The 26,404-nt window shown below is 42.7% G+C and overlaps 3 protein-coding genes across 3 annotated transcripts; all 3 read right to left on the bottom strand.

The window, feature by feature from the left end:
• Positions 1–1,148: 1,148 nt before the first annotated feature.
• LOC118413556 (polycystic kidney disease protein 1-like 2) lies at positions 1,149–3,612 on the bottom strand. Its single transcript, XM_035817081.1, has 7 exons — positions 3,536–3,612; positions 2,947–3,108; positions 2,458–2,617; positions 2,086–2,200; positions 1,842–1,901; positions 1,534–1,721; positions 1,149–1,301 (listed from the first exon to the last, which is right to left on the bottom strand). The coding sequence occupies exons 1-7, from the start codon at positions 3,610–3,612 to the stop codon at positions 1,191–1,193; spliced, it is 873 nt and encodes a 290-aa protein (XP_035672974.1). The 3' UTR covers positions 1,149–1,190.
• A 49-nt stretch (positions 3,613–3,661) lies between these two features.
• Positions 3,662–10,140, bottom strand: LOC118413557 (polycystic kidney disease protein 1-like 2). The gene is made up of 12 exons (XM_035817082.1): positions 10,026–10,140; positions 9,702–9,893; positions 9,241–9,366; positions 8,964–9,072; positions 8,473–8,555; positions 7,977–8,237; positions 7,435–7,650; positions 5,410–5,671; positions 4,951–5,120; positions 4,413–4,649; positions 4,046–4,144; positions 3,662–3,880 (listed from the first exon to the last, which is right to left on the bottom strand). Exons 1-12 carry the CDS (start codon positions 10,137–10,139, stop codon positions 3,662–3,664), a joined length of 2,088 nt encoding a protein of 695 aa, XP_035672975.1. The 5' UTR covers position 10,140.
• A 1,163-nt stretch (positions 10,141–11,303) lies between these two features.
• On the bottom strand, positions 11,304–25,948 carry LOC118413558. Its single transcript, XM_035817083.1, has 17 exons — positions 25,615–25,948; positions 21,464–21,565; positions 20,712–21,024; positions 19,692–19,996; positions 19,013–19,228; positions 18,640–18,778; positions 17,517–17,613; positions 17,043–17,246; positions 16,489–16,651; positions 15,856–16,077; positions 14,961–15,416; positions 14,357–14,779; positions 13,198–13,620; positions 12,320–12,937; positions 11,858–12,044; positions 11,395–11,608; positions 11,304–11,345 (listed from the first exon to the last, which is right to left on the bottom strand). Exons 2-17 carry the CDS (start codon positions 21,528–21,530, stop codon positions 11,304–11,306), a joined length of 4,089 nt encoding a protein of 1,362 aa, XP_035672976.1. The 5' UTR covers positions 21,531–21,565; positions 25,615–25,948.
• Positions 25,949–26,404: the final 456 nt, after the last annotated feature.

Below are 26,404 nucleotides of genomic sequence, written 5' to 3' on the forward strand. Positions count from 1 at the left end.
ACGCGACACGCTCCACCTAATGATCGAAGACTAAGGTTAGCATTTTTACAATGAAAGGGACATCCAGTGCACAGTGGTTCCACACTCAAGCAAACTGTCTTACAATATATTGACGGCACCACTCGACAAAACATGATACATGACATATAACAAGAAAACATTTAATCGGAAAGCATTTTGTTGGGGAGCTCGAGACGATGAGTTCTTTTACATAGTAGATGTCAATTATTTCAATCAAAATTTACAATTATCAAACATCAATGTATGCAATAAAAGCCTACCTGGACCCACACGAACCTGCCGGAGGGTTATAGGACCCACAAGGTGCGATACTCTGTCCTGTAGAACTCCATGTAGAGGGAACAAGTCACCGTTGTACCAGGACGTTTTACCAACTTCACTTGGGAGAGACGTTTTCACATAGCTCCAGAACTCTTCAGGGGAGGTAATCTGGGCAGAAAAACAAACGATGACGTTCTAAATCTTTGCCTAGATACGAAACTTCCAAACAAAGAATATAATTCGTCGATGTAGGTTAGACATCCAGGTAATAAGATACGCCAAAAAGTAGTTACTCAAGCAACTGGATATGGTTTTGGTCAGTGTCACTGACGAAGGATTTGGATCTATCCGAAACGTCTGACCGTTTCCAAAACCATATCCAGTTGCTTGAGTAACTAATTTTTGGCGTAAAGAATATAATTGTTCTTGAAGAGTAAGCAAGATCTTCTTGTCGTTCATTTTTGTAGTTAAAAGAAAACCTCACTGTGCGAAAAGGGTCGATTTCCGGACATTTCATGTATAGAATATGTCTGACAGGGATATAGTGCGTATACGGAAACGTATCCTGTCTTGTAAATGGGAACATGTTTTGTCGCAGCATATGCTTACCTCTTTAAACGTGGGGACGAAGATGCTTTCCATGCTGCGAGTCATGTGGTACATGTTGGCGTCACGGTTGCCATTGGCAACCACAAGTAGGACCAGGATGTAGAAAAGGTAGAACGCCAGTTCGTGCAGAGCTTGTCGCAGCCCTATTTCTACAAACCGCCACTCTCGGGCTTTGTCCAGCTCGGCGCTGTCAGGTGGGACCGATTTTTGGGGTACCTGGAAAAATGTTTTCTCAGTAAATCTTGTAAAAATTAGAAATAGATGAAAAGGATGGTGATAGAAAAGGCATAGTTAGGATTTTAATTCGAGGAACATGATGAAAATGTAACGACCTGCATAAAAGGGTTGAGATGTTCCTCGTCATCTTGCAGGGGCGTTGGGGGGACGTAGTCGAGTCCAGCGTCAGGCGTCTGCAGAAACACGTCATGCTTTCTTTATATATAGAATAGCATTACCTACTTTGTTCATCGTTATTATACTAACAACTTAAGATAGCTTCATGGGTCATGTAGTCTTTTGCATTAAGATGATAAATAATGGGTGAATAGTATTACCGTTTCATGATTATCACCATAATCTTTACGAAATGCCATGTGTTATCTCATGAAACACGGTCTAAAAGGGCAAGAATAAACACAGCACCTTTACTACGAGTGCGATGAAGAGTCCGATGAGGATGATTTTGATGGGTTGTGTGATGAGGATGTCGAAGAAGAATGACGTCAGGAAGGTGAGAAGCCACGCCTCTGCCTTATCAGGCCCGTACTCGAACCCGTACAGGATGGTGAAAAACGCCGAGGCCGCACAGGAGCCAAGGACCAGGAACCAGGCTGGGGAAGGAAAAAAGACATGGTAGATGGTGCAATAACCATAATGAAATCTACCAAATGCCTTCAAAAGTCTTCTGAAAGAACGCAGTAAAGTAAAGTACTTTATGTATCGTTACTTACCAAAGACAATGAACCACCACGGTAACAAGCAGCCTCTTGCCTTCTTAGAACCTCGACCTCCTGTTAAGATAAACAGACAATATGCTGACCAATTTAAGTTAGCATTTCACCGAACTGCCATGTAGTCATTTTTAGTCAAGTCAGTGATATTCTTAGCAGAGTGAATAACATGGTTGAAGTTATTTTGGGATAACGTTACTATATTTAAAAACACATGCTGGCTGAGAATCACAGCATCTCTGACCTGATCCAACCCTCCGCTGTTCCCGAGGAGACCTGGGCGCACAGTGGCGGAAGATCTGCACGATCAGCAGGTTCACGGGGAACACCAGCAGGGCACTCTCTATCCCAATGATGACCTGATATTAGCAAAATAGCCTATCAGAAATGCACTAAAATACCTTGTTTAAAGTAAAATTGTATTGAAGTCGAGTAAAACATGATACTATACATGATACTAGTAGACACTATATTTGACTTCGACGCAGCAATTCCAAATTCAGACATTCATGTCACTTTTTCCATCGCCACTGCACGTTAAATTCATGAATTATATAAATCATTCAAAACGACGCATTACGATATAACGTTAAGCGTTTCTTGTATTGCGTTATACCTCTGCCCATGAGATCGAGAGCTGGACCTGGAATCCCATGATATCAAGAGGAGGCGGTCGGTGGTAGGTTTCACCCTTCCCGAAGAACATGATGTTGGCGACCATGGTGCAGAGCAGCAGGGACAGGCAGCAGGAGATGCGCTCCACCCGTGTGAAGGTGCTGAATGCGAAAGAGCAGGAAGAGTGGTAAATTGTGCAAATCATTCAAGGAAAGTATTCAAACAAGGAGAGTTATTCTTTACATTGGGGAGAACTATAAAGGTAGCGATTATCTTTTTACACAATCAGGTAAGAAGATACACAACGTAACAGATACTCAAGCACCATATGCGGGATACAATTGTAAGCGATCAGATGTTCCATGTAGCATGCACTAAATTTCGTCAGTGATTGGGGAGTGTGGATGATACCTTAAACGTCTGGTCTTCACGATCCACGTTTGTTTCATTTGATACATTTGTATATAAAGAGAACTTAGCTTTTCCTAACCTATGCACCGGTCTACCAATGACAGAGTACCACAGATGCCCATCACGGAAGTCCCGGGACGTTCTTGAGGAGAAAAGAGTTTTGAATCTTGTCAGCTGTTCATCTGTGGCCACAGGAAGAACTCGTTCCACCTTTCCATCGCCCTCCTCTACAGCAAACCATCTGGAAAACAACAATTGAAAATGCGATGAGGGGCCATGCGCCAAAAGGGCTACAGTAATTTTGCTGGAAAATGTAGCTTGAACAGAATATTCCATTCTTAGTGCCATCTACGTGTAGTGTGGTGTGGTGTGTCTCTATCTACAGCGATTCTGACCGGTGTTGCAGAGGGGAAAAGATTCACCAGTCCATGAAAGAAAAGAGTAGGCAAATCAGAGCCAACGGGTTTCCGATGCCAGCGAGGAGGAGTTTGCGCCCACCAATAGGTGCATGTATGTGCGAGAGGAGGCATCGCTTACCAACAATGTCGGCAAGACCGTCGACGAGAGCGAAAAACGACCATCCTGTCTCGGAAACATGCTTCCCGCCGGAGATCTACCTCTCTTAGAATGAATATCTATATACAGTAAGAATATAAATGGATACTTACGTGTTTCCGACAAAGATGCTTCTCGTGTCCTCTTGCAAATCCGTCACGATGATCCTATCAAGGTACCTAAACAACATATGATGGTTGGATTTAAAAATGCAACAGCGAAGCAATCTATAAAAAACATTAGATAAATATATTTCCTTTATTAAGATCGCAAACGTACCATGATGGGTCGTCACCAAAGTTGTCATGCCACACGTGGATGTGGCCCAGGGCACCGACCGGAAGTGACGTAGTGACGAGGAAGGTGTCCACACCTCCACGGGCGAACGTCAGACGGTTGGAGTCCTCTAATGTATGAGGCCCAGATTCGCCGACGTCGCCGTGTAAAATGAGAGAAACCTGAAACAAGTTTGTTTGTTTGTATGTTGTTTGTAAGTAAAATACCTAACGTTACAGATTTTCGTTTGTTAGCATGAACTTCATTTGACTCTAATATCACATACAGGTTCAACGTCTACCGCCAGTGACTTTGTTTCTAAAAGGAAGGAAAGATGCGGTGCTTACCTTTGCAGTAGTTCCAGAGTTGGATCTTGTTCCTGTGAACACCACGATCTGATACAAGCCACTGCCCCCTGTAGATGTGCCCAGAATGGTAGCACCCATCTTAGAAAACATAAATGACGTCAATTTTATGGTGTTCCATACATCAGACGTGTCGTGAAGCAACATATTAATGACGTTATTCAAAGTTTGTAAATGTCGTGTTAAACGATTTTGCTTACGTTAATATTTACAGAAAACTAAAGGAAAAATGATGACGAAGTCAACCTGCGACATTAAGAGATGATAGGATCTGGTATACAAGCATGGATGCATCAGTACTGTTACTACCACTAGTACTGCACTCCAAGGGAAGTTAAGCGTTGTTTACCTTCTTTGTATCATCCATATCCCTTTTTCTTCCCCACAGAATAAGAAGCAGGTAAATCCCTACGATGATCGATATTGTGGACACTACAGCCGGGTTGTCGTGGATGTTCTTAAACTCCTTGAGAGCCTCCATGATGTTAAGAGAATTTGGCGCCACGAAGAATTGGAAATCAGAGCCGAATGCCGTCAGATGATTGCAGAAGCAGTGAGTTTGGCTTTCACTCGTTAAGGGTCCAACCTAAGAAAGTCGTAAAAAGTTAGGACACAATCAACACATTCATACCCTATCGGGCTAAGTACAGGCATACAGATATAAAAGGTCATGATGCAGTACACATGGCCTAAAACATGGGTTCTAAAACTATTCTAATACATTTGTTTGGCTTCTTCTCGTTTCTTAGTAATGTTGAAAATGAACCTTGAGATGTGGCATACATTGTCGACATTGTACATGGTTGGAAACGCACTTTTAGCTCGCTAAATAATGCTTTGCAGAAATTTGGCAATGAAATGGCAAAAAAAGAGGAAATTTACACTACCTTACAACCATCTGATTTCCACAGGTGTGAGTTAACATCAAAGAAGAGGCATTTGGAGGTGAAGATCTTGATGGTATAGTTCAAGGTGATGTTACTTTCTCGAATGTCCAGGTCAGTGTCGTCCCGAAACGGCACATTCTCGCTGTCATTTTTGGGGACGTACTCCACACCTAGTAGGTGAAATTTCAAGGTCATGATCATAAGGTACTACAATTCAACGGCACGAACGTGACGAATTCATCAATCTCCCTAGCTTCTGTAATTACGTCGAGAAGCATGTCCCAGTTTCTAAGACCGTAGCCTACCATAGGCTAAAATACGCCTGCGACACACGTAAATATTGGTCAATTTAGACATCTTTACACATGGTGGGCGTATTCACTACACGAGATCCATCAGTGTAGCTTTATCCTTCAAACATGTGCTTTCTTAGTTGAAATGTATTCAAAAGATACATACCAAGATAACATTCTCCTTCCCAACCGTCAATCTCGTCCTCGGGAATATGGACAGTGTACGGATCCGCTCGTATGTCCTTCTTATCGTCCATTGGGATGGTGTAGAGCTGCTCAGGGGCTTGCGGCAGTGTGAAGGTCCAGTTGAACGTTGACCTGGTGGGCGGAGCCAGGTGACGGAGGTACAGGTGGACGGTGGCACCTTCTTCATCCGGCTGCAGGGTGATGTGCACGGCTCCTTCACCAGTCACGTTGAACTTGTGGACCTATTGCGAAGCAAGTATAGTTAGAATTAATGACACATGATGACTGCTCTTGCCCTTCGTCGGAGTGAGATGGAATTGAAATCAAAGGGTTAGGGACAGAGTGATGGCAATTTTTCTTACAAGTTTACAAAACCCACCTGGACGCCAGTGCTGATAAATACAAAGACATAGATAAGCAGGACATTAAGACCAAATTAAAGAAAAGACAAAAAAAACATAACAATGTATTTATTAAACTTTACAGAAAAAAAGTTCTGCAAGGTGTGGGCAACAGGATGATTTAAACGTCCTTTACAGAACCCACACCTCCAGCACAGTTAAAAACATAACATAATACATAGAGAATGGGCAAATTAAAGCTAAGTTCTTTACATAGAGATATTCTTGCAAAATAACAGCAAAATACAAAATAATACCCAGACGAAACAACTGTACAAGGGATCAGATAAACTAAGGTTAACGTTAACAAACAAATGAGAATCATGTAACTGAAGGTTGACCACACATTTTGATGTTCATCCAATCAGCACTTGCAACAATGGGTCCAAGTGCTTATTAGATGGACATCAAAATGTGTGGCCAGAAGAGAGAAGTAATGCTCAATAACGGACTGCTTAAAACGATTGGTTGAAAATGTAGGATTTAGCCGGAATTGTCTAATTTCAGGTGGTAAGGCGTTCCATATGTCGACAATTCTATTAAAATAGGAGTACTGAAAGTTTGTAGTGTGACATACCAGGGATGAGTTTAGCTTGTGAATGTGCTCTTAAAAAGGGATGTGGGAGATTAAGAAAATTGTCAATATCAATATCGTAAAGTCCTAGTAAGCACTTATATAAAAAACATAGATCTAGTATTTCTCGTCGGTAAGACAGAGGTAAGAGTGAACAATGTATTAATCTCGTCTTGTAGTCTGTTGTGTAATCATTAAGAATACACTTGGAGGCACGTCTTTGAACTTTTTCGATTGAGGAAATGAGGTTGTGCGTATAGGGGGACCAAATTACAGAGCAGTACTCCAGTCTGCTTCTGACTAGAGTGAGATATAGTATTTTTTTTACATTTACAGGGGCATTGAAACCTACAGATCTCTTTAAAAAGCCGAGAGCTGAATTTGCTTTCGAAATTATATTATGTACATGAGAATTGAAAGTCAGATTCCACGTAGCTAAGACACCTAAGTCGGTGAATTCAGGAACAGACTCGAGGACGCGATGTCATTCATTATGTACGTAAAATTAATAGGATTTCTAGATCTGCTTACTGTGAGGATTTTACATTTGTCGGGATTAAAATTCATTTGCCAAGTATCACTCCAATCGTACATGCAATCAATATCTCTCTGGAGTGATACACAATCTAAGACAGTAGAAATCTGTTTGAAACATTTAGAGTCGTCAGCGTAAAGGCCCATTTTGTTGCTAACTACGGATGGAAGATCGTTGATATATAATAAGAAAAGGAGGGGACCAAGAATTGACCCCTGGGGGACTCCCGATACTTCTGGGAGCCAATCCGAACACGTACCCTCGACCATTACACGTTGCCTCCTACATGAAAGATAACTATGGAATCAGGTAAGTAAATTTGTACGAAAAGCTAGAAAGTTTGCAAGCCATCAGATCTTGCTCTCCACCCGATGACGAACCCGATAACAGGACACAGTGTTGTATTTAAGCCGTTGGTAATGTGTACAAGAAAAACCCGAACTGTCTAGCATTTATGGGATATAGATCTTGTGTATATAAGGGCATTGGCTTTACCGTCATCAGATTATGACCAATGGGTGCAGTGGCAGCTCGTTCTGTCCGTACAGCCACTGCCCCGTCCTTCCGTGGCGTCACCACCTCTATCGGCTGGGTCAGGTTGTGTACAGGCAGAGCACCGCTGTCTGTCCGGAACTGTAGGGCAGCTACTGAGGACTTGACCATGTCGGCGTTACTGGCATAGCCGAAGGGATTCAATGTCGTTTGGTAGTTCTGCATTTCAGAAAAAAAACATTCATGAAAACTTGCAGGACTATTCATCCTATAGATAAAGGATGGACTATTTCACTCGCCCCTGATGTCTTAATTTTTCAAAGACATAATTAGTATCATTAAGTACATACATGTACACCGACTATCATCTGAGTAGGTTAATATTTCATATATATCCAATCCATAAAAAACAAATAAACACAGATCTAGAATTGACGTTTGAATGAAAAGTAAAGACATACAGTGACGCATGTACATGGTTTAATAGTTACAAGTCTGGTCGGAAGACAAACACTTGAAGAAAAGAAGGGTCTAACGCGACCCACCTCCGACCCGACCGAGTCCCCACACGCTTGTCCGAACAGCACGGAAGTGTCAGGAATGCGGAACCAGCTCCCAGCTTTCCCAGCACCACCGGAAGTGCTGACTATTTGGGCGCCCATGTTTCTGCACCTCTGTTTCGTTAGAGACATCTCAAACTCGTCCTGAACAAAAACTGTCGGCTTCTCGCCCGGTCTTTTCCCATGAAGCAGAAGCTCGTTCATTGTATTCATTGTATCGAAGATGGCGGTTGTAGAGTGTTGTACCTGGAATGCAAGTCCCATAATAAGTAATACATTGACATATGTTCCTAACAATCCCAAGTGATCGATACGTCGTAGATTTATTTGGAGATTTGAATATATAAATATCAACGTGTTGACGCCATGACTTGAAAAGCAAAGAGTGTAAGACGTACCGTAACTAACAAGCTGGAACAATTCCGTTCCGAAAAGATTGACATATAAGCATAGTGATATCAATGAGTATATCGTGTCTTACATTTTGAATATTGCCTCCAGCGTCTGCTGTATGCTTTGCCTTCTCCACAGCATGTGATGACCCTGCCATTACATTTATGCTCGCTGAAGAAGGAACAAGTGGCAAGAAGAAATAAGTGGCATGCCATTAGTCGACGTCATGGTGAAATCAATTAATTATAATTCATTATTTAATTCAGTATAAAATATTCACACAATTTAGGAAGGCACAGCCGTTACTTACACAATGTAAGTTTGCTTTTTAGTGAAATAAGCAAATAAAGTGTAAAGCTAAATATGTAGGTTAATAGTAAAACTTTTCCCGCTTTATCTTAATCGTCTGATTATGCATATTATTTAGACAAAACCCAAAGGTTTGCACTTACAATCAACATAACCTTCTTGCAAAAACCTTTGTTTGGATTTACAGTTTACCCTGTTGACACACCACGCAAATGAAAATGCCCCCTCCCCTCTCACGCACGTTTTCTGTGATAGCGCAACAGTACGTACCTGTAAAGATGAAAACTGCAGACTCTTCCACTTTCTCAGTGCTGATATCCTCCCGTGTCTGACTCCGCAGAAAGTTTGCCATGTTTGACAAGACGCCAGATGCCACCACCTAATAGTTGGGCAAGGGATGGCATATTACACGTGAATTTCGAGTATTGTTGCCTTTAAAACTATCTGAAAATCTCGAATTCTTTGCTTGTAATTATAATATCTACAGCCACATGACTTTGTGAATGTGACTCAAGACCCACTTATGCTCCACAGAAGGTAAATTCACCTGTGTTTCTGTTGACAGCTGATCCGGAGCACGAGTGGCCTGACTGAGACTACCTGCGATCGAGTTGACAGACGACATCGATCTGGGCTGGAACTTGGACAGGCCGGTCACCATGGCGGTGCGTATCTGGTGTGGAAATGGTTATCATCGTCATCATCATCACTACCACCATTATCAATATCATCGTCCTCCTCCTCCCCATAATCATCATCACCATCATCATCATTATCATTGTCATCACCATCATCATCATCGCCATCAACATCATCATCATTTTCATTATCATCATCATCATCATCATCACTATTATCATCATTATCTTCATCACCATCACCGCCATTACCACCATTACCACCATCAGTCGACATTATAAGAAACATCACAATCAGGTTTATGTTGTAAATACATAAATGGTGGTTCCAAGAAGATCTTTTAATCAAGAAAAAAACTGAGGCGTGCACCTTTGTAAAGGACTCTGTTTCAGCTGCTGTCATGTTCCCACGAGCAGCATTGAGCACAGATGAAACACTGCGGGCCAGCTGTAAAACCGCCTGGACGTCTCCTGTCCGGACAAGGTTACTCAGCGTGCTGTTTTCTCCTCTGGTCAACAGTCCGGCAACGGCAGCGGATTCCTCTGGTGGCAGGTCATTAACCTGTAAAAATGGATGATGTAATCTAACATATTTTTGGACGTTTTATGCATTGTCCTCGCATTTAGTAACCGGCCTTAGCGTTATTTTCCATAAATGTGTATGTACAATGAAACTATGATTTCATATCCATACCTGTACATACAGCGTAACTGAAGATGTTGCTCCAAAGGCGTCCGATACTCGAACATGTAGGGTGACGTTGTAATCACGTGATGCTTGACCCACTGGAAGAAGTTGTGGTGGCATGGTAGAGTATGTGGTGGCCTAGCAGGTAAAAATCCACATATATTTCAGAATAAAACATTTCATCATCATGGTAGAGTATTGTGCTGCAAGGGAAGATCTAAAATCTCAGTTCCCTATTCGCATTTTTATGAGAGGACAGATGTACAGATGTACGTAAGAAGGACAGTGAGGTGAGAGAGTTGAAGCGCAGGTTAGGACACTGTGCCCTCTGCACATCGTACGCAATTTACTGTGCAAGGAACAACCCTGTATGGGAGTCGCCGTCCGGGCTGTTTTCCAGCCGATGATATCTTACTGTAAACACCCGATCACTTGTGCAATGTATGTGTAGTTCATAATGACAATGTCACATCTGTGCAATAGTTAAGAAGCGACGTATAGAATTGAAATATTGAAAGGCTGATGTATAGCACCACTTTTTTTTGTAACCTTGCGCCCTGCAGATCATTGTGTATCTGAATAAGGGGTCGTCCGAGGTGTATTTTTAAACCTTCATCTTGTACTCGTGATTTTAGACGTGTCCTTTTAAAAGTGTTTTCTTGTGAGAAATAAAGATGATGTTGAAAAAAAAAAAAATACACTTTTTTTATTGATAGATGCCTTTTTCTTCTGCAAGAAGATGAGAGGAATGAAAAGCTTTAAAGGAACAAATGTTCAGCACGTTGCCCAGAAGGGTTACATCCTTACCGTTCCACTGTAGAGAAGGGAAAGGGTTTCCCCTGATGTGGTACTGAGAGACGCCAACCTTTCCCCACCTGTGCTGTACAGGTAGCTGTACGTCAGAGGGGTGTCCTGGTCGTGGAATCCTGTAGATGATTAAAAGGACAACAGCACAATGGTAAGAAGTGCACTCAACTAAGTAGTATTGTTATAGAAATATACTATACTTTTATGTTTTAATGTTTGACGTACCGTTGCATGACGCGGAGAAGGATGTGACCAAGGCAGTTCCTACAGGAGGTGATATTGTGCAGGATCCCACGGTTGGTGGTTCGTTTGTCTCAAAACTGTACTCCGCAAATCCTTGGCGCCCGTCTTCTAGGGAAACCTCAACTCTGAGCACGTAGTTACCGGAGACCTTGGATTATAAGAATAAGCAAATGATAAAAGCAATGATATCGATATCGATATATTAAGATATTGCGCTTCTCAGTATTCATAACATCAGCATGGAAATGACACTAGTATTGTTTCTGTATCAATGACCTAAAAGAGTGTGAAGCAATGACAATGCAAAATGGGTATGCCGACCTACCGTGAAAACACCAGATCGAACGACAAGATCGGGAAGATGCTTTCCCGTGATGCTCTCTACGTCCCAGTTCAAATCGCTCCGGCCGAATCTCATTGGCGCTTTTACTAAGAGCCAGTCATAGGACACGCGGTTGTCCAGCTTACAATTGGAACACGTGGATTCCAGCACGAGCCTCTCTGACGGGTTTGCTCTTCTGTTGCAGTTAGAGTGACAACTAGAAAGACAGCATCATATCAGCCACCATGTATGGATGATATACATGTATTTCATTTGAAACTTTAAGGCAGGATAAGCAAAGAGATATTATTTAGATTCCGACCATACAAAGTGGGAACGTTTTAGACAACCCAAAGAAAACCTTTAGTCTAAGTTTACTTAAATAAAATCTTTGTGCAGGAATTCATAAAGAAAGGAATCTTTACACTGAGAAGTAAGTAAGACACTGTGACAGTAAGAGAATTACCTGATCGAGACAATTGGGGAGCCCTCCTCCACTATCCAGAGCGCCTGGGCGAACCACACGGGCTGTCGTCCGGGATAGCTCATGGTTACGTTAAAGGTAAATACAGTCTCGCCAGGAGGTAGTGTTGTTTGGTTGATGAGTTGGACCGGACCGGATGCTCCATCGTTGAACACTTCATCACACACATCTGCGACAAAGGAAAGGACAGTCGATCACGACGGTTAATAGTTGAATCATGAAGTATGTGTAGATATGTAAACAGCCTTATTCTTAGTAATTTGTCACTTGTCATTAAAATTCAGAAGTAAGAATAAAGGCCATATTGCATATAGTTAAGATTACACACAAGTATCATCAGTAGATGTTATAAATTGACGACACAAACACGCTGCTTACACTGCAATTTCTTACTACGCAGACGTTGTTATTGACTATATGCATGTTGCATAAAAATTACCACACCTTTGCTGCTGTTGTATTCTTCCAATGGATGTCCCGCCATGCACGACCAAGTGTAGTTCAGCGATGAAGCCTCTGTCATCCCGTCGGGATCAAAAGAAGACGATGCATTCAGTACGATGTCTGTCCCTTCAGCCAAGGATCTCGCTGTTCCACCGAAAATATCAGCCACTAACGGTGACGGGGCGACTCGGACCCAGCGCTCTGCCTGTTTCAACAACTTCAGACCAGATAGTTCATCCGTTACTATTGCATTCACGAGTAAAAGGATATTCCCATACGGAAGAACATTCTTTGGCATCAGAAGTTCTGTCCTTGTCGTTTTTATACTTGCAGGCAATAAAATGGGTACTACACGAGATGTTCGTCCGTTCCCGTGTTGTTGAAATGCAGACCATTCATACTTGACTTTGTTCTTGTCAGATTTACATTCAAGGTTCGCTTGTGCCTGCAACTGCAGGGGAAACCTCCTCAGGACAGTCTCTGCAGACGACATGTTCGCCCCACCGCCACTCACGGATACGGTAGCAACGCAAGGGAAGCAGGAATAGGATCCGTCCGTGTTAAGACATGTGTGCTCCTTAGGACAGGAGTGGTCACCTCTTGCACATTCATCCACATCTGGATTTGGGGACAAAATATACCGCCAATTTGAATATCTTTTTATCCGATATTCATTCCAACACATGCAATACAGACCAGGGGCTTAAAATTTCTACACCAGAAACTCTCGTCGTACGTAATTCTTTCAATTTATGAGTTAGATGTATACAGTCACGGAAAACGACGCGAGAGAATTGTTTGATCTTGTCAATCTTAGTAGTAGATATGAAATTAGATACAATGTCTAAACATTTGTAAACGTGACAAGTTAATGCTACCTTCACAGTGTGTTCCGGTCCATCCGTAACCCTTCCGCTCACATGTTGGTGTAGCAGTGACTGTGGAGCTGTGAGCTGTGGTAGTGTGGTGCGGCTGTGCAGTGGTGGAGGGCATGGCGTAGGTTGTTGCCTTAACGGTAGAAATGCTGGAATCTGTGGTATATTCTTCAGCCGTCGTGACAACAGGGGAATCTGTTATACCATCGTAACGTTGGGTTGATGAGTCCTGCTCAGTAGTGAATTCCATAACAGGTGCATCGGTGGTATATTCATCTGTGGGGAAGACTTCTGCTGTTGTTTGTTGTAATTCTGTGACAGCTAAAACATCGGTTGTTCTTCCGTCTGTGGGATACATTTCAGCCCATGTCCCATCCGTAGTCTGCTCACTAGATGTTGTCACGTGCATCTCTGTTGTCCATGGATCTGTGGAAACTGCAAATCATTGTTAATAAAACAAACATTGATCAATGAAGGTTTGAAAGACAAAAGGTCAATACGCGTGGGATCGCCTGCCTGACATAGCCAAAATGTGTTTAAAGAGAGACACTGAAGGATCAGTGGGCTGGAATTAGTTGAGACGGAAGAAACAGAAAACACAAGTGCAATCGCCAATGACGCGCAGAGTGCATATACATACAAATATACAGTAACCTGGAATAAAGGAGCGGAATATAAAGTAAAGTTAGGAATATTAAGTGTCAGGAAACATGTTACAAAATGTGTAGTTACATTGGGCAGGGCGTGTAGAGGCTCCACCCAGGAGGATATAAATTGGGGCAAAAATCCTGAAAGAGACGGTGTGCTTGGACGGTAGAGACCAGAATCCAGAATCAAAGGAAACCCAGGACTCCAGGACATGCTATAACAGTAGTAGAATGCCAGAGAAAGAGACCATACAGGTCACAATAATCAGATCAGCAAATTAGACACCAGACATAACTGTGGGAACCATTCCAGGCAAATGGCCGCTTGGAAAAAGGTAGGTAAAATAGTGACAGTAGTCGCCGATATAGAAACACGTAGTTGAAAACAGAATTTTAGTGTCAGGCAAGCAGCTTTAGTATAGGTTGAAAAAATAGCTGCGGTGGAGGCGAAAGCATTTAGCTTTGCTATATCTTATGGGGCGTGGCAAGCAATAACAATCATGATAATATCTTACATCCGACAGTTGAGATATCTTGGTCATCTCCAACTTGATAAAAAGTAGCCCGGAAGCCTGTCGACTCTTCTGTAGAGTTTGTGACAAACACTACAGTCATGCTGCGCCCCGTTGTAGTAACTGTTGCCATGGTGTCACAAAATCTCCCTAGCAACGGCGCTGTTGAGCTGTTCCCGTCATGCACTGCGACATAGTCGTACTGGCAGTCGCCATGATCGGCAAGGTCAAGGGTCAAAAAGTTGAGAGCTACGGTCAGGTTTTCGGCTGCCTCCACGGTCCAACTGCATACAGTGTCACTGCTGTAATGGTCTGATTCGGCGTGAGCGCTGGATATAATTCCGCTACTGGACTGGGTGACGTAGAACGACATGTTTCGATCGCAGGCATAGTACGGCTCAATGGACGAAAATGGCATATCGGTCCCTGAAATAGTTGAGATAAATACGGTGTAACACAGACCTCGGTAAATTGTGTTTTCGGCAAAACTGATGATAAATCCAATCTTTAACGTCAAACTATAAGTATAACCAAGATAAGTTAATTTTAAAAACGTATTACAGTATATACAGTGTCGTATGATAGGAAGTAAGGAACATCTATTGACCTGTGTTTCCGTGTACTTGAACCTCCGAAATGTACGGCTGGAATCCTGAAATGGTTGAGGTAATCAAGAGTTTCCAGTACCGACTATACGCGATAAAACCGCCATATGCAAGGGTTTGCCTTCCCGCCATGCTGAATGTTCCAACTGTGGACCAATCGCCTTGCTCTACGTCATCCGACACGAGTAGTTCAAGAGAAGTGGGGTAATGCTGTTCCTCAGTGAGTTCCACGGGACTTATAACGCGGATTTTGTACAACCAATAGGATCGCTGCATGTCGAATACTATGTTCCAGCTGTCGTACATGAAGGGTAGGTTGGTGGGGTTCCAAAATGTCGCCATGTTTCCGTCAAAAACTTTGGCGGCGTCAAACACGGTCACGCCGTCAAAATATGGCGTTCCTGACGAGTCGATCGGCCAAGACGTGTTGGCAGGTATCCAGCCTGCGGTCGGTGTCACTGATGAGGGAGGAGAGAAAAGTTTATACAGATATCTCACTGAAGCTACGGTAAGTTGGCGGCGTCGCTGTGTCCTAAATTGAATTTGTGTTAGCATTGACTTTATGAAGTATATGTCGTTCAAAATGGAAAGTAATAGACAACAAAAACAGAGAGTCTAAAAAGTATTCGTTTTTATCGATGCAATTCATTGAGCGCTCTGTCAAATCGCCCAGGCGAAGCGGCGCCAAAGTGCAGAAGCTTCATTGACGAGATATTCGCCATAGTAGTTTATTCATTCATCGGTATATAACCTGCGGAAGATACATTATCACACGCTTATTTGATGTTATTATATGAATCTTATTTCACTTACATGTCACGGTAACTAATAATTTATTACGCTACATAATTAACATGTCCCTCTAGTCATGAGTGTCATCGAGCTGTGTTCATTTACCTGTGGCGGTGAAGACCTCAACCTCACACAGCGTCAGGAAGTCGGTTCTCCCTACCAGCTGGATCGACACGTAACGACCGACGATTGGCTCCTGACAGTCGATGGTGATCACGTGGCCATGTTCTGCAAGGTTGAGGTCGTTGTCGGTCCTTCCACACTCCCGATTTTCTGACATGTCGAAATGTTCACCCACGTTTACTCGGAGTGTAGTAAGCCGATCACCTGGAAAAAGCAAGCAATCGCACATGCCCACATGAATGGGCTAGTCTGGGAATCAATTAACTTTTCTTCAACGAACTAGAGTTGTACGACCTCATACCTTGGACGAATGATTTTCACATGTTATCTTTTCCACTCATTATGCAAACGAGGCCCTCATTTGTATAACGTGTGTCAGTTGATCTTTTAATAAAAACAACAGAAAGTATGAAAATCATATCTAAACAAAAAGGCTATTCTTGCATTTCCTCATCAGATATACAGACGGAGTCTTGATTTTCATAATCCATGACTAACGATGTTCACACTTACTTAACTTCTTCAACAACCTTAATAACTGAAGTTACGTAAGTTTGGTAAAGGTCACCTTGGCGAAGGTGACTTATGATGATGGATGGAGGAAATGGTACTCACCACATCTGTATGATGACGATTGCGCCGCTCCACCCAGCTGCCAGTCATCAGGACTCCAGCCAATAACATCACCCTTCTGACAGCCGGCCATGACTTCATCAATTTCTGCAGACGTAAACTCCTTGGACCACATGTTCACCCCCGATACGTCACCGGTGTATGCCTAGAGAGAGAAAAACAATATCTATTGACAATATATTTGTGATGCGGACTGACCAAAATAACACCAAGTCACATGTGCAGTATTGCATCATCATGATTACTGGTGTACCGTAGCAATCGAGCACTTCTATAGAATCTTTTAATGTTACACGCAACGTTACGTTTTGGTACTCTGTAATTAAAAGATTGACTTTTTCTGTGTTTAGAACAGAACTTAAGACATACTTTAAGCCTTACTGTGAACCGGTTTTTTTATTGGTTGGTTTGTTCGAATTGTTGGTGCCAATGGTGGTATTTTGTTTTAACGTAGTCAGTAGAAATGTCGTCGTTAGGATCAAAACATTTTACATAATCATTGCCCTTATGGTGATGGCTGTTGACTTGGCTTGTACCTGAAATTTCTGGAAGCCCCCTCCCAGTCTGTCCTGGTCCTGTCCCAGTACCATGATGCCGTTCCTGGGGACACGATGTCCGGTCGCAATGTCCGTCCCGTTAGCTTTGACCTGTCCGTCAACGTAGATGTTCCACGAGCCACGCCCACTTGTCCACGTGATACACACGTGATGCCACTCTCCATCTAGGATGCCCAGGTCAAGCTGAAGAGTACCAAACAGTATGAAGAAGAGTAAAAGAGAAAACATGCTTATATGGGTAAAGATAACATGCTCATATAGGTAATGATATTATCAGGTATCCGTTACAAAACCTGCATCTTAAGGAATGTTTGTGAAATAAGTAAAAAAACATACAATATCATGTATCATTTTCACATATCATTACATAGCTATATTGTGGTCATACATTTTGGATACGTATTTCAGATAAAGCAGAATGATATGAAGACAGAAAACGTTATGCACACGCACCCTTGCAGCGTATTTACTGTTGATGAAGAGATGATGGGATGTCTGCTGGTTGATGGCGTATAACAGAATCTCATTGCTCTGCTCAGTCGTGGCGTAGCTGTGGGAGACATCCGATGATTGTTACTGTTAGGTAGGAGATATATGCTCTCATAAAAGGGCACCAGATGCACATATGTTAGTCTGTAGAATCCGTCGTAGGGGCTGGCGGATGCTGGGCGTGCCGCTTTAAGCTCGATTTAATAAGGCTACATACATGCCAATAGTCTGTGTAACACAAACTCCACTGTGAGGGGCTGTAGCTGGCGGATGTTTGGCGGGCTGCTATAAGCGAGATTTAATCAGGCTAACATACCAACACTCGTTAACGTTTAATACCAAAATAATGCTTTGGGAAAACAGAAGATGAGAATGAATGATAAATTGTCTGGTAAACGCATCCTCCTATGCACGGTCCCAACGGCTAGCTGACTGCTCAGCCTATTGGGCCCTGCTATCCCAGGCCCTACCCCCAGGTATTATGATTGTCGCCACAAACTCGCCGCCCTGCTTATAAATATTAATGAGCTTACCCTTACATCATAATACTGGGGGTAGGGCCTGGGATAGCAGGCCCAATAGGCTGAGCAGTCAGCTAGCCGTTGGGACCGTGCGTAGGAGGATGGGTAAACGTGGTGGAGTACAAAAACATACTATTGTAGACATAGTGTATGAATGAGCCTGATAAAAAAAAAAAAGCTTATAGTGGCCCAACCACCAACAACCAGCCGGCCACCTGGTGGGAAGGGGCATTTCGATAAATAATTTTCATTGCCATTCTTGTCTAAAGAGGGGAACAAGGGCACTGTGGTCCCATGGCTTGATCATTTGCCTCCTTAGACCTTACCCTGAAGAGCGGATCCTCTGGCAAGTATGAAATTCTAATTAATAACCAGGGATGCTATTGGGTGACACGTATACATAGCCACATTTTTGTTTGAGAACAGGTGAAAATCAACGCGCGCGCGGATGTCATCCATAAAATTAAGTCAGCGTGGCCTTACGTAGAGTTTGCATGAATAGACCACCAAAATATCAAATCCAATAAGCCCCCTGATGTGTGCAATGATGACCTATTTAATAGTACCTGACGATCGTTCCAGAGACGCGGGCGTCTGTGCGCATGCGGAAGCAGAGGGTAAACTCATCCAGGGTGTCGTTCCCATGCAGCCGCAACAAGGCGTAGTTTTTGGCGGACAAGGGAGGTGGAAACGTCAAGTGCTCCCCTGTTAAGATTTTAATGAAAAATTGTAAGAAATGGTTACAATAAACTACTGGATATAGGAACACAGTTGATAGTTTATCTAATTTTGTAGATGAAAGCAGTATCATAAGTGTACGACAAGATCTTTTGAGTGTACATGCGAATACACTGTACCCTCTCCTGCCAAAGAAGTCAATGGATTCATGTAAATTTCAAAGTTCAACAAAATGCATGAATTTTATTATCTGTCCCTCACCACAGCATTCTCCTCGGCTATAGATACGAACCCGCCCAACGGGGTAGATCCCTCCCAGGTCCACTTTAAACCACGGGTCCTTCTCCCTGTCGGTATGGACACAATCGCCAGAGGGCGTGACTACACCGCTGGTGTAACCGTCCACGGCGAGGCTGGCGGGCAGACCGGGCCAGGCGCTGCTCAGGGAGGCTGTTTTACCCAGGGCAATGTTTCCACCTTTGAATCAACAGAACACAGAATCTTGAATAATATACACACAGCTACAGTTCGTAGCTTGGGAAGCTTTCAAGACGAACATGGGGTAAATTGTAGCTCTCTCAAAGCATTTCTATCTTGTCGCAGCATCTTTATACTGTGTAATCATGTAGTTGAACACAGCAGGGCTATGTCACGTGATGCCCTCACCTTCAAGTTTTCTTTTGTTGACAAAGGGGCATCACTTGGCATACATGATGTGCGTATCAAAATTCTACTTGAAACGAAAATGTACTGGTAAACGGGGTTTTCCTTACGATGAAACATGACAGGAACTAAGATTATGAAAGCAATGCGTTTTACAACCACTCTCAATTCTTTTGCGTTTTTTTGGTCACCTGGAGCTAGCTCGCCATATGCATACTTTTCACTTGCCCCCAGCTGCAACCCTGGTATGAAAGTTCAATTGACAACTGCTAATTACCTGTACATCTAGACGAAGTTTTCTCAATCTGTTCTTGGTTGAGGCTCACGTCATACAGTTGAACACAGGCAACTTTCCCACGAAAAGAACCGCCGACTTCGTCACTGAACCCCACACGCACCGTCCCGCCCACGGCCATCTGCTCCCGCCCCACCACCGTACTCGCCACCTCCAGGCCGCCGTGCCACAGCTGAACCGCCCCCGAGGAAGAGCTGTAAGTGGCGCCGATGAAATTCCAGGAGTTCAGGGTCAGGGCATGTCGTGCCGTCAAGTCCGCTAGGCGCGTGCCATCAACTTTGTCAAGACTGCCAGGAATGTGAAGGAACAAAAATAAAGAAAGTTTACTATAAAATCAACATTCCCAGCAAACTAGATTTCTTGTCCTTTCTATGTTTAAAAAAAACTGGTTCTAATAAAGATTCAGAGTGCCGAAATTCATTAAAAGATGAATCAGAAATCATAACAGAAATGCTAGTTTCGGAGGGGGGAGGGTACGCTAAATTATGACAAATAAGTATAGTAAGTCGGTTGTTCCAGACTAAAAGATTTGTATACAGCTACCCTATAGGAAAATAAATAGGTTGAATTCTCCCACCCACAAAAGACTCGTCACATTTTAAAGTAATCCAATTAATTGACGTAATGTTCAAGATGGTGAGGAATTTGTCCCACGGGCAAAGTGTCTGTGTTTGGTTTTCATCAAGGTCAACTACAATCTAAAACAGGTAGCTGTCGACGAGAATCTCAGCAAATGTCACCTTGATTCTATGATATAGTATTACTTTGTTGCGCAACAATTGTACAAGGTACAAAGAATGGCATCTACTGATACATAACTACAGGTCTATAAGGCTAATCTACTTAATACAAGGGTTGAAAATGGTCTTTTGCAATCATTGGAGGGATTTCTAGCGTCTAGACATGCTTTAATACATTTCCTATGTATACCATACAGGGGTTGTCACTTTAAAGATATGGATGTCAGTTATGCACGCAGAAAGGGGTGTTTATTTCTTTCACCTGATGAACAAAGTGCTGGAATCTTTTTGTCCGAATCGCACGCCGTTCCCTTCCGTTAGAATTTGGACTACCGGTCCATCAGTGCCGGTTGGGTACACGAAGGCCAGGATGGTCATGGAGTGTTCTGTCGTCATCCCGACCGAGTCGAGGTCGAACTCGACGTACGACCCATCAGTAAACATGGTGGCTCCTCCCCGCTCGCCGTACACACCGGAAGTAAGGGACACGCCCACGCCGTTTCCATGGTTACCACTTCCGCTAATGTCCTGTAACCGATGTTCCCTGTTCAGCGGCCACAAGGCGATTGGAGGAACTGACGAGATACAAATAAATAAAAAAAGGCTTAAAAGGAGCAAACGAACAATATAATCAACTCTTATTTTTAGATAAACTTCGCAATTCATAAAACAGCAAAGATAAAAAGTGTCACACCCACTTGACATTTGATTGTAACATTTGTGTGGGGCAGAGATAGTAATTTAGCAGAATCGATTTTCCCGAAAAAGGTTTTGTTTATTTCAAGCTATTTCTTTATAAGCCAGTAAGGAAATATTCATCATGTCACTTTATATCAATCAAAACGGATCCAGAATAGAAAATTAGGATTTGATAAAGGGAAACCACCATAACACACTACATCAATCCTGGCATCCTGATCATGGTATATGTAGACTACGTTGAAAGGCGACAACTTCTACCAGATCGCAGCCCCAGTCTACCATGACATATGAGATATATGTCTCGGTACTCACCACTTGCTGCATATGTCATCAGGCATGACGTCAGGAACATCAGCAAACGGCTTGGTTTGTCTGACATTTCAGTGATGTTGATGTAGAGTGTACTCCTGTGACCTTCAAATGAAACAAAGGTGATTTTTGTCAACTGTCGTAAGCAAAAGGCTATATGACTGTGTCTCTAAAATGATACCGACAGGAAATGGGTACGCGTTGATAGGGGAAAAAATGGCGAAATTCATACACTTTGAAAGACCTTGATAGTGTTTTGACAAAGTATCATGTTCACTGCAAATCTCTTTATCATAAATTGTCAATCTTTGAACATTAGTTGAGCCTAATACAGCGCCAAAACTGAGATGCTCAATAACCTAACCTGCTAACCTGGACTTCAACTCGTCAGCGTGATCGCAAGAGAAAGTTTGCACAAATTTGCAAAGTTGGCGCAATTTCCTAACGCATTTGGGGAAGAGTACTAGTAGTTTCCCTTACCCAATTGCAAGTTGCTGCAAGTAGGAAAGAAACATAGAACTTTCCGAACGTAGTCTCCTACTAAAGGTCATGTCAAAGAAGTGAAGGTTATCCCCTTCCTTGACAATGTCAGTACCTTCTGGCAATCCTGAAATGACATTCGCATGGGCAGCTTCACCTGCAAGTGTTTCCGTGACTGTGGTCTGGATTCCGGCAACTCAACTGTCCACCATCATTGACAGATGGGGATAGTCACACAGAGGTGTGTTTATGTGGAGCTGGAACGTTGCCATGGTAGGGGGCGGGGTTGTGTCACCCTTATAATCATATCAAAACTGTTATCTGAAAAGAACATGTTGATACAAATCATGCATTTTGTTGCAAGAACTATTAAACCGTCAGGTTTATAGGGAATCCCTCGAGTAAACTGAATGATGATTGGGGAGGGAGGAGGAATGATTTTTCATTATGCACATCACTGCCAAGGATACTTGCATACTAAGTATGGAAATCTGTCGTTCCTATGTTCCGTCATGCTCCTTGGAATATTTTGACAAAAATACGCCCCTGCAGTTCCAGAGCAAGCTGTTAGGGGGCCCAAACATACGTCGCCTCTGTCTTACATTACAAGCTATCTGTCATAAAAAAATCACGACACACACGCAGACACGCCCAAAGTCTAGGCCTTGACATTTAGTATGACCCATAGCTGAGTCCAAGACCGTAGTTCCAGAGTATATGTTTTATTTGCCTTGTTAGATTTAGCCAGCTTCCTACAGTCGCTCACCTCGAGCTCGTCGGTGTAGCGACCGTTGGAAGCGGACTATGGCAAACAAGACTAGAATCCAGTCTAAACGTTGGGGCGGATAGAGCAAACAAGAATGGGTTCCCTGCTATGTTTTCTGTGAAGGAAATGTGTCTCTTCTCCTGGTCTTCACCTGTCAACACTCCTGGCACACGATGTTTGGTACTTGAAGTCTTGGGGAAGTCAGGAAAGAGGGTTTGAGTTACGCCAGTGGAATTTGAAAAACATCATTCACTCATCATTCTCCATGTCAGGAGAGTGAAATGGCATTCAGAAACATGCTACAAACGCGGTTGTCAGTCTTGCACTTGCGGAAAAGTTCCAGACATTAGAGAAATGACGTCTCGGGACCTGAAACCTGAACAGGGTCAGGGGTGACTCATATTTTGTATTACTAAACCCTCCACTTATACAATGACAAAGTAAACAAGGCGAGACGCTGAATATATATTTCTTCCATTGAATTGCATTAAGACAGGGAAAAGGATAAACACTTTACAAATCCGTGTACCAGCTGCATAATCAACGTAGCCACCAATCTAAGTGGACGTATGACAAAAATTTAAACCATACCGGGCGGAGCTCTTATATCTTCTTAATCTTTCCCACTCACTCTAAACGCCCGAGGGATTGATTAAGAAGCACAGGTCTTTAAGATACATCAAGTCATATTTGAGCGGTCCCAAGTGAGTTTTGTTTCTCTTCAAGCCTGTCCACCTGTGACCCAGGTTCCGCTGCTGTTCGTGTAAAGTTTACTTATCACGACAGGCAGATGTTTTCACCTTGTAACCTGCCTAAAGGGACGGGAGAAAACATACACATGCACGTGTGATGAACGATTCAGGGCGTCGTCTAAGTGTGTCTGTATGTCAGACAGATATTTGACAGAATTCTGATGCCTAGCCCGTCCATGTGGTGCTAGAATTACACATATGTATATGCAGCATTAAATATCCCTCCAAACGATAAGTGGATGTCACTACCTGCCGAAGGTCACAGGAATAAACATGTACGTTATATCTGAGACAAGTGCAAAGCAAGTGAAGCTTCAACTAAAAAAACAAGAGTCCACTCTATTGAACGTTGGATGCCTGACTCGTCCATGTAACACTTCAAATCAAAACTTACAGTTTTTGTCCTGGTGATATGCGTCACAAGAGACGGTTGTGTTGATCATAGATAAACTTTTCATCATAACAATACCGTTTTAATTACATATACATATACATATACATATGCTATAGAAGACCAGAGACAACGATATTGAAATGAATGCAACTTGTAACTTCATTATATACGTTGTCGAGAAGAAATAATTGTCCAAAGGCATGCACTTAACCTTGCGTCTATACATATGGCTGTTGGCCAAGAACACATTTCAAATGGATGTATATAGGGAAAAGCGACGTTTTGGCCCCTAATTGAAGTCATATTCAAACACAAAAACACCCATAGGTACTACGGTACCGGTACGCCAAATAGCACCTGCTCAAGCAGCTGGATATGATTTTGAAAACAGTCAAACGTTTTCGCCACTGATGAAAGATAATGGATGTTATCTGAAACGTTTGACCGTTCCAAAATCATATCTAGTTTCTAAAGTAATTGCTATTTGGCGTAAATGGGATCAATTGTGAATAGTCAGTGAGGCAAACAGTTAAACATTGAGATTTGTTTTTATGTGTATCACTGAAATAGTGCTAAAATCGATGGATGCTCTGTCTCATTCTCCTACGCAGAGACAGACCGGAGTCATCGAATTTCGACGGGTCCGAACTGAGCGGAGTAAAAGCCGCTGGTTTGTCTCTGGAGCGAGACGGGACGAAAGCAGACCATTTACTGAACGTCTCAATTAGGGGCATGTATCCGCCAATCGACGGAATAAATTGAACTGCTGGAGCAAAGTTGGATGGACACAAGAACGACATGATACCCTTTTGGCGAGAAGATGTTTCTTGATATGCTCCCCTTCAAATGCGACAGCCGCTAAAACCACGAACTTGTTTGAACTCAGCTTCAAACAGCTAGCCCGGTCACAATTCTAAAACCTGGTCTTAAATTCGGCTTGGACATAAAGTAGGATTTACCATATACCGTGCGGGTGACGTGAGGGAGTCTCTATGCTATCTAAACCTACAAATCTTGTAAGTCAATTTAGCAGATTTCAGGGACGCTCTCGACCAAACACATGTCCTTTAACGGTTAACAGTAAACAAGGTTATACCTTTGACGCCAAATACGATTTTTCATATTAAAGAATACTATCTGCGGTCCTTAGGTATGCCCTTCGCTCTTATGATGTCGTCATCTAATGTCTGACCTTTCTCAGTGGCTAGCAACTGTTGTGTCTAAAAAGCTTGTATGTGATTTTCCACGAGAAAGAATCCCAGCAATTCAAGAAGTGGATCCAATTCATCCAATTAACTTGAATTTGATACACTTAGTTAAAGCCCTTCGTGTTGGACCACGACTCTTTGAGGTGGACTATAAATAAACTGTTTTAAGAATAAGATGGTGCAACTTCCTAATTAGACATTTTAGTTTCTTTTCAATCTCTCGCTAAGTGTGCAAAATTTTCAACCAGAAATTGCACAATGCCGATGAATAGATACTTCAAGTGAACGTGGCGTTTCACGAAAAAATGATTTAGTCATTTACATAGTATGTATACAAGAAAACATCGACATAAGCATTACTGTAGTTACGACTAATGTACATAATGATTTTCTTTAATGGAAGTGATTTCAGGAAACTTATATATTGTAGAAAGCCGCCTGCTACAACAATTTGAGAGAATGAATAATGTAAGGAACTGGGAATTCGTACAACGCAGCAATACACATTGCAGTTTGAGATTGTCAGGTTTTGAACGACTTGAAAATGGTCTCACCTTTGGTTGAAAGTCTTGTGTCTCAGGCTTGTCTTGCAGGATACCAATCAGACCCTCAAGTGCGTTGTTCTCTTGATAGCCGCCCTACGATAAGACTCACCGTGAACTTGAGTCCTACGTGATGACTTGGAACCGTGCGATCCGCGTCTTTCGCGCCCACTGACTGCTCCGAGTTATGTAAGCACGGCTTTTGTTGAGGCGGTTTAATTCTACCCTCGGGACGTCTTTTGGCGACAGGTTTGATAGATCTGATAAGCGCAGGTGATTGTGGGAGTCCATATTTGGTGGCGTTGTCAGGACCTGCTCTCAAGCCTTGACAGTTTCCCTCCTGATGATAGAGCGAACCTGACGGTGGCGGTGGTTCACGGTCGGGCCGGCTCAGGGAATATCGTGGGACTACGTCACCACTAAGCGAGAGGGAGTTGAATGTACTAGTCAAGAGTAGATTAGACGTTCATATGCACTTATAAAAGTATGCTATTGTTTCCATTGTTACATGTATATGATTGTTACCATGTGACCTGTACTCAGCACAGTGGGGCAAAATGTGCAATAAAAAGGTTTTCATTTAATAAATGTTTCGGTACGAGTCAAGATTAGAAGGGGCAGAGACCACGAATTATTGACGTGCCAAGAAACTGTTCAAGACAAAATGGTAGTACAAAGAGACGCACAGAAACTACAGCAGAAAGAAAATGGAGTCGCGAGTAGAATATAGAATAGGTGAAATATGTAATAATAAACTGAATACAGAGACGTCCTTGAACACAACGATCCAACAGTTCTACAG

Source organism: Branchiostoma floridae, chromosome 4, assembly GCF_000003815.2.
Source record: "Branchiostoma floridae strain S238N-H82 chromosome 4, Bfl_VNyyK, whole genome shotgun sequence".
Lineage (NCBI taxonomy): Eukaryota > Metazoa > Chordata > Leptocardii > Amphioxiformes > Branchiostomatidae > Branchiostoma > Branchiostoma floridae.

Coding starts and splice junctions, on each gene's coding strand:
- LOC118413556 (XM_035817081.1), bottom strand. CDS start 3,612: ATGTTGTTTAGGTACCTTGATAGGATCATCGTGACGGATTTGCAAGAG. Junction 2,618..2,946: donor ATTGGTAGACCGGTGCATAG/GTTAGGAAAAGC, acceptor TTTCGCATTCAG/CACCTTCACACGGGTGGAGC. Junction 1,302..1,533: donor TCATCGCACTCGTAGTAAAG/GTGCTGTGTTTA, acceptor GTGTTTCTGCAG/ACGCCTGACGCTGGACTCGA.
- LOC118413557 (XM_035817082.1), bottom strand. CDS start 10,139: ATGCCACCACAACTTCTTCCAGTGGGTCAAGCATCACGTGATTACAAC. Junction 8,238..8,472: donor CTGGAGGCAATATTCAAAAT/GTAAGACACGAT, acceptor CTTGCATTCCAG/GTACAACACTCTACAACCGC. Junction 7,651..7,976: donor GGGACTCGGTCGGGTCGGAG/GTGGGTCGCGTT, acceptor TCTGAAATGCAG/AACTACCAAACGACATTGAA.
- LOC118413558 (XM_035817083.1), bottom strand. CDS start 21,530: ATGTCAGACAAACCAAGCCGTTTGCTGATGTTCCTGACGTCATGCCTG. Junction 14,780..14,960: donor TCAAGTACACGGAAACACAG/GTCAATAGATGT, acceptor CAACTATTTCAG/GGACCGATATGCCATTTTCG. Junction 12,045..12,319: donor AGAATACAACAGCAGCAAAG/GTGTGGTAATTT, acceptor CCTTTGTCGCAG/ATGTGTGTGATGAAGTGTTC.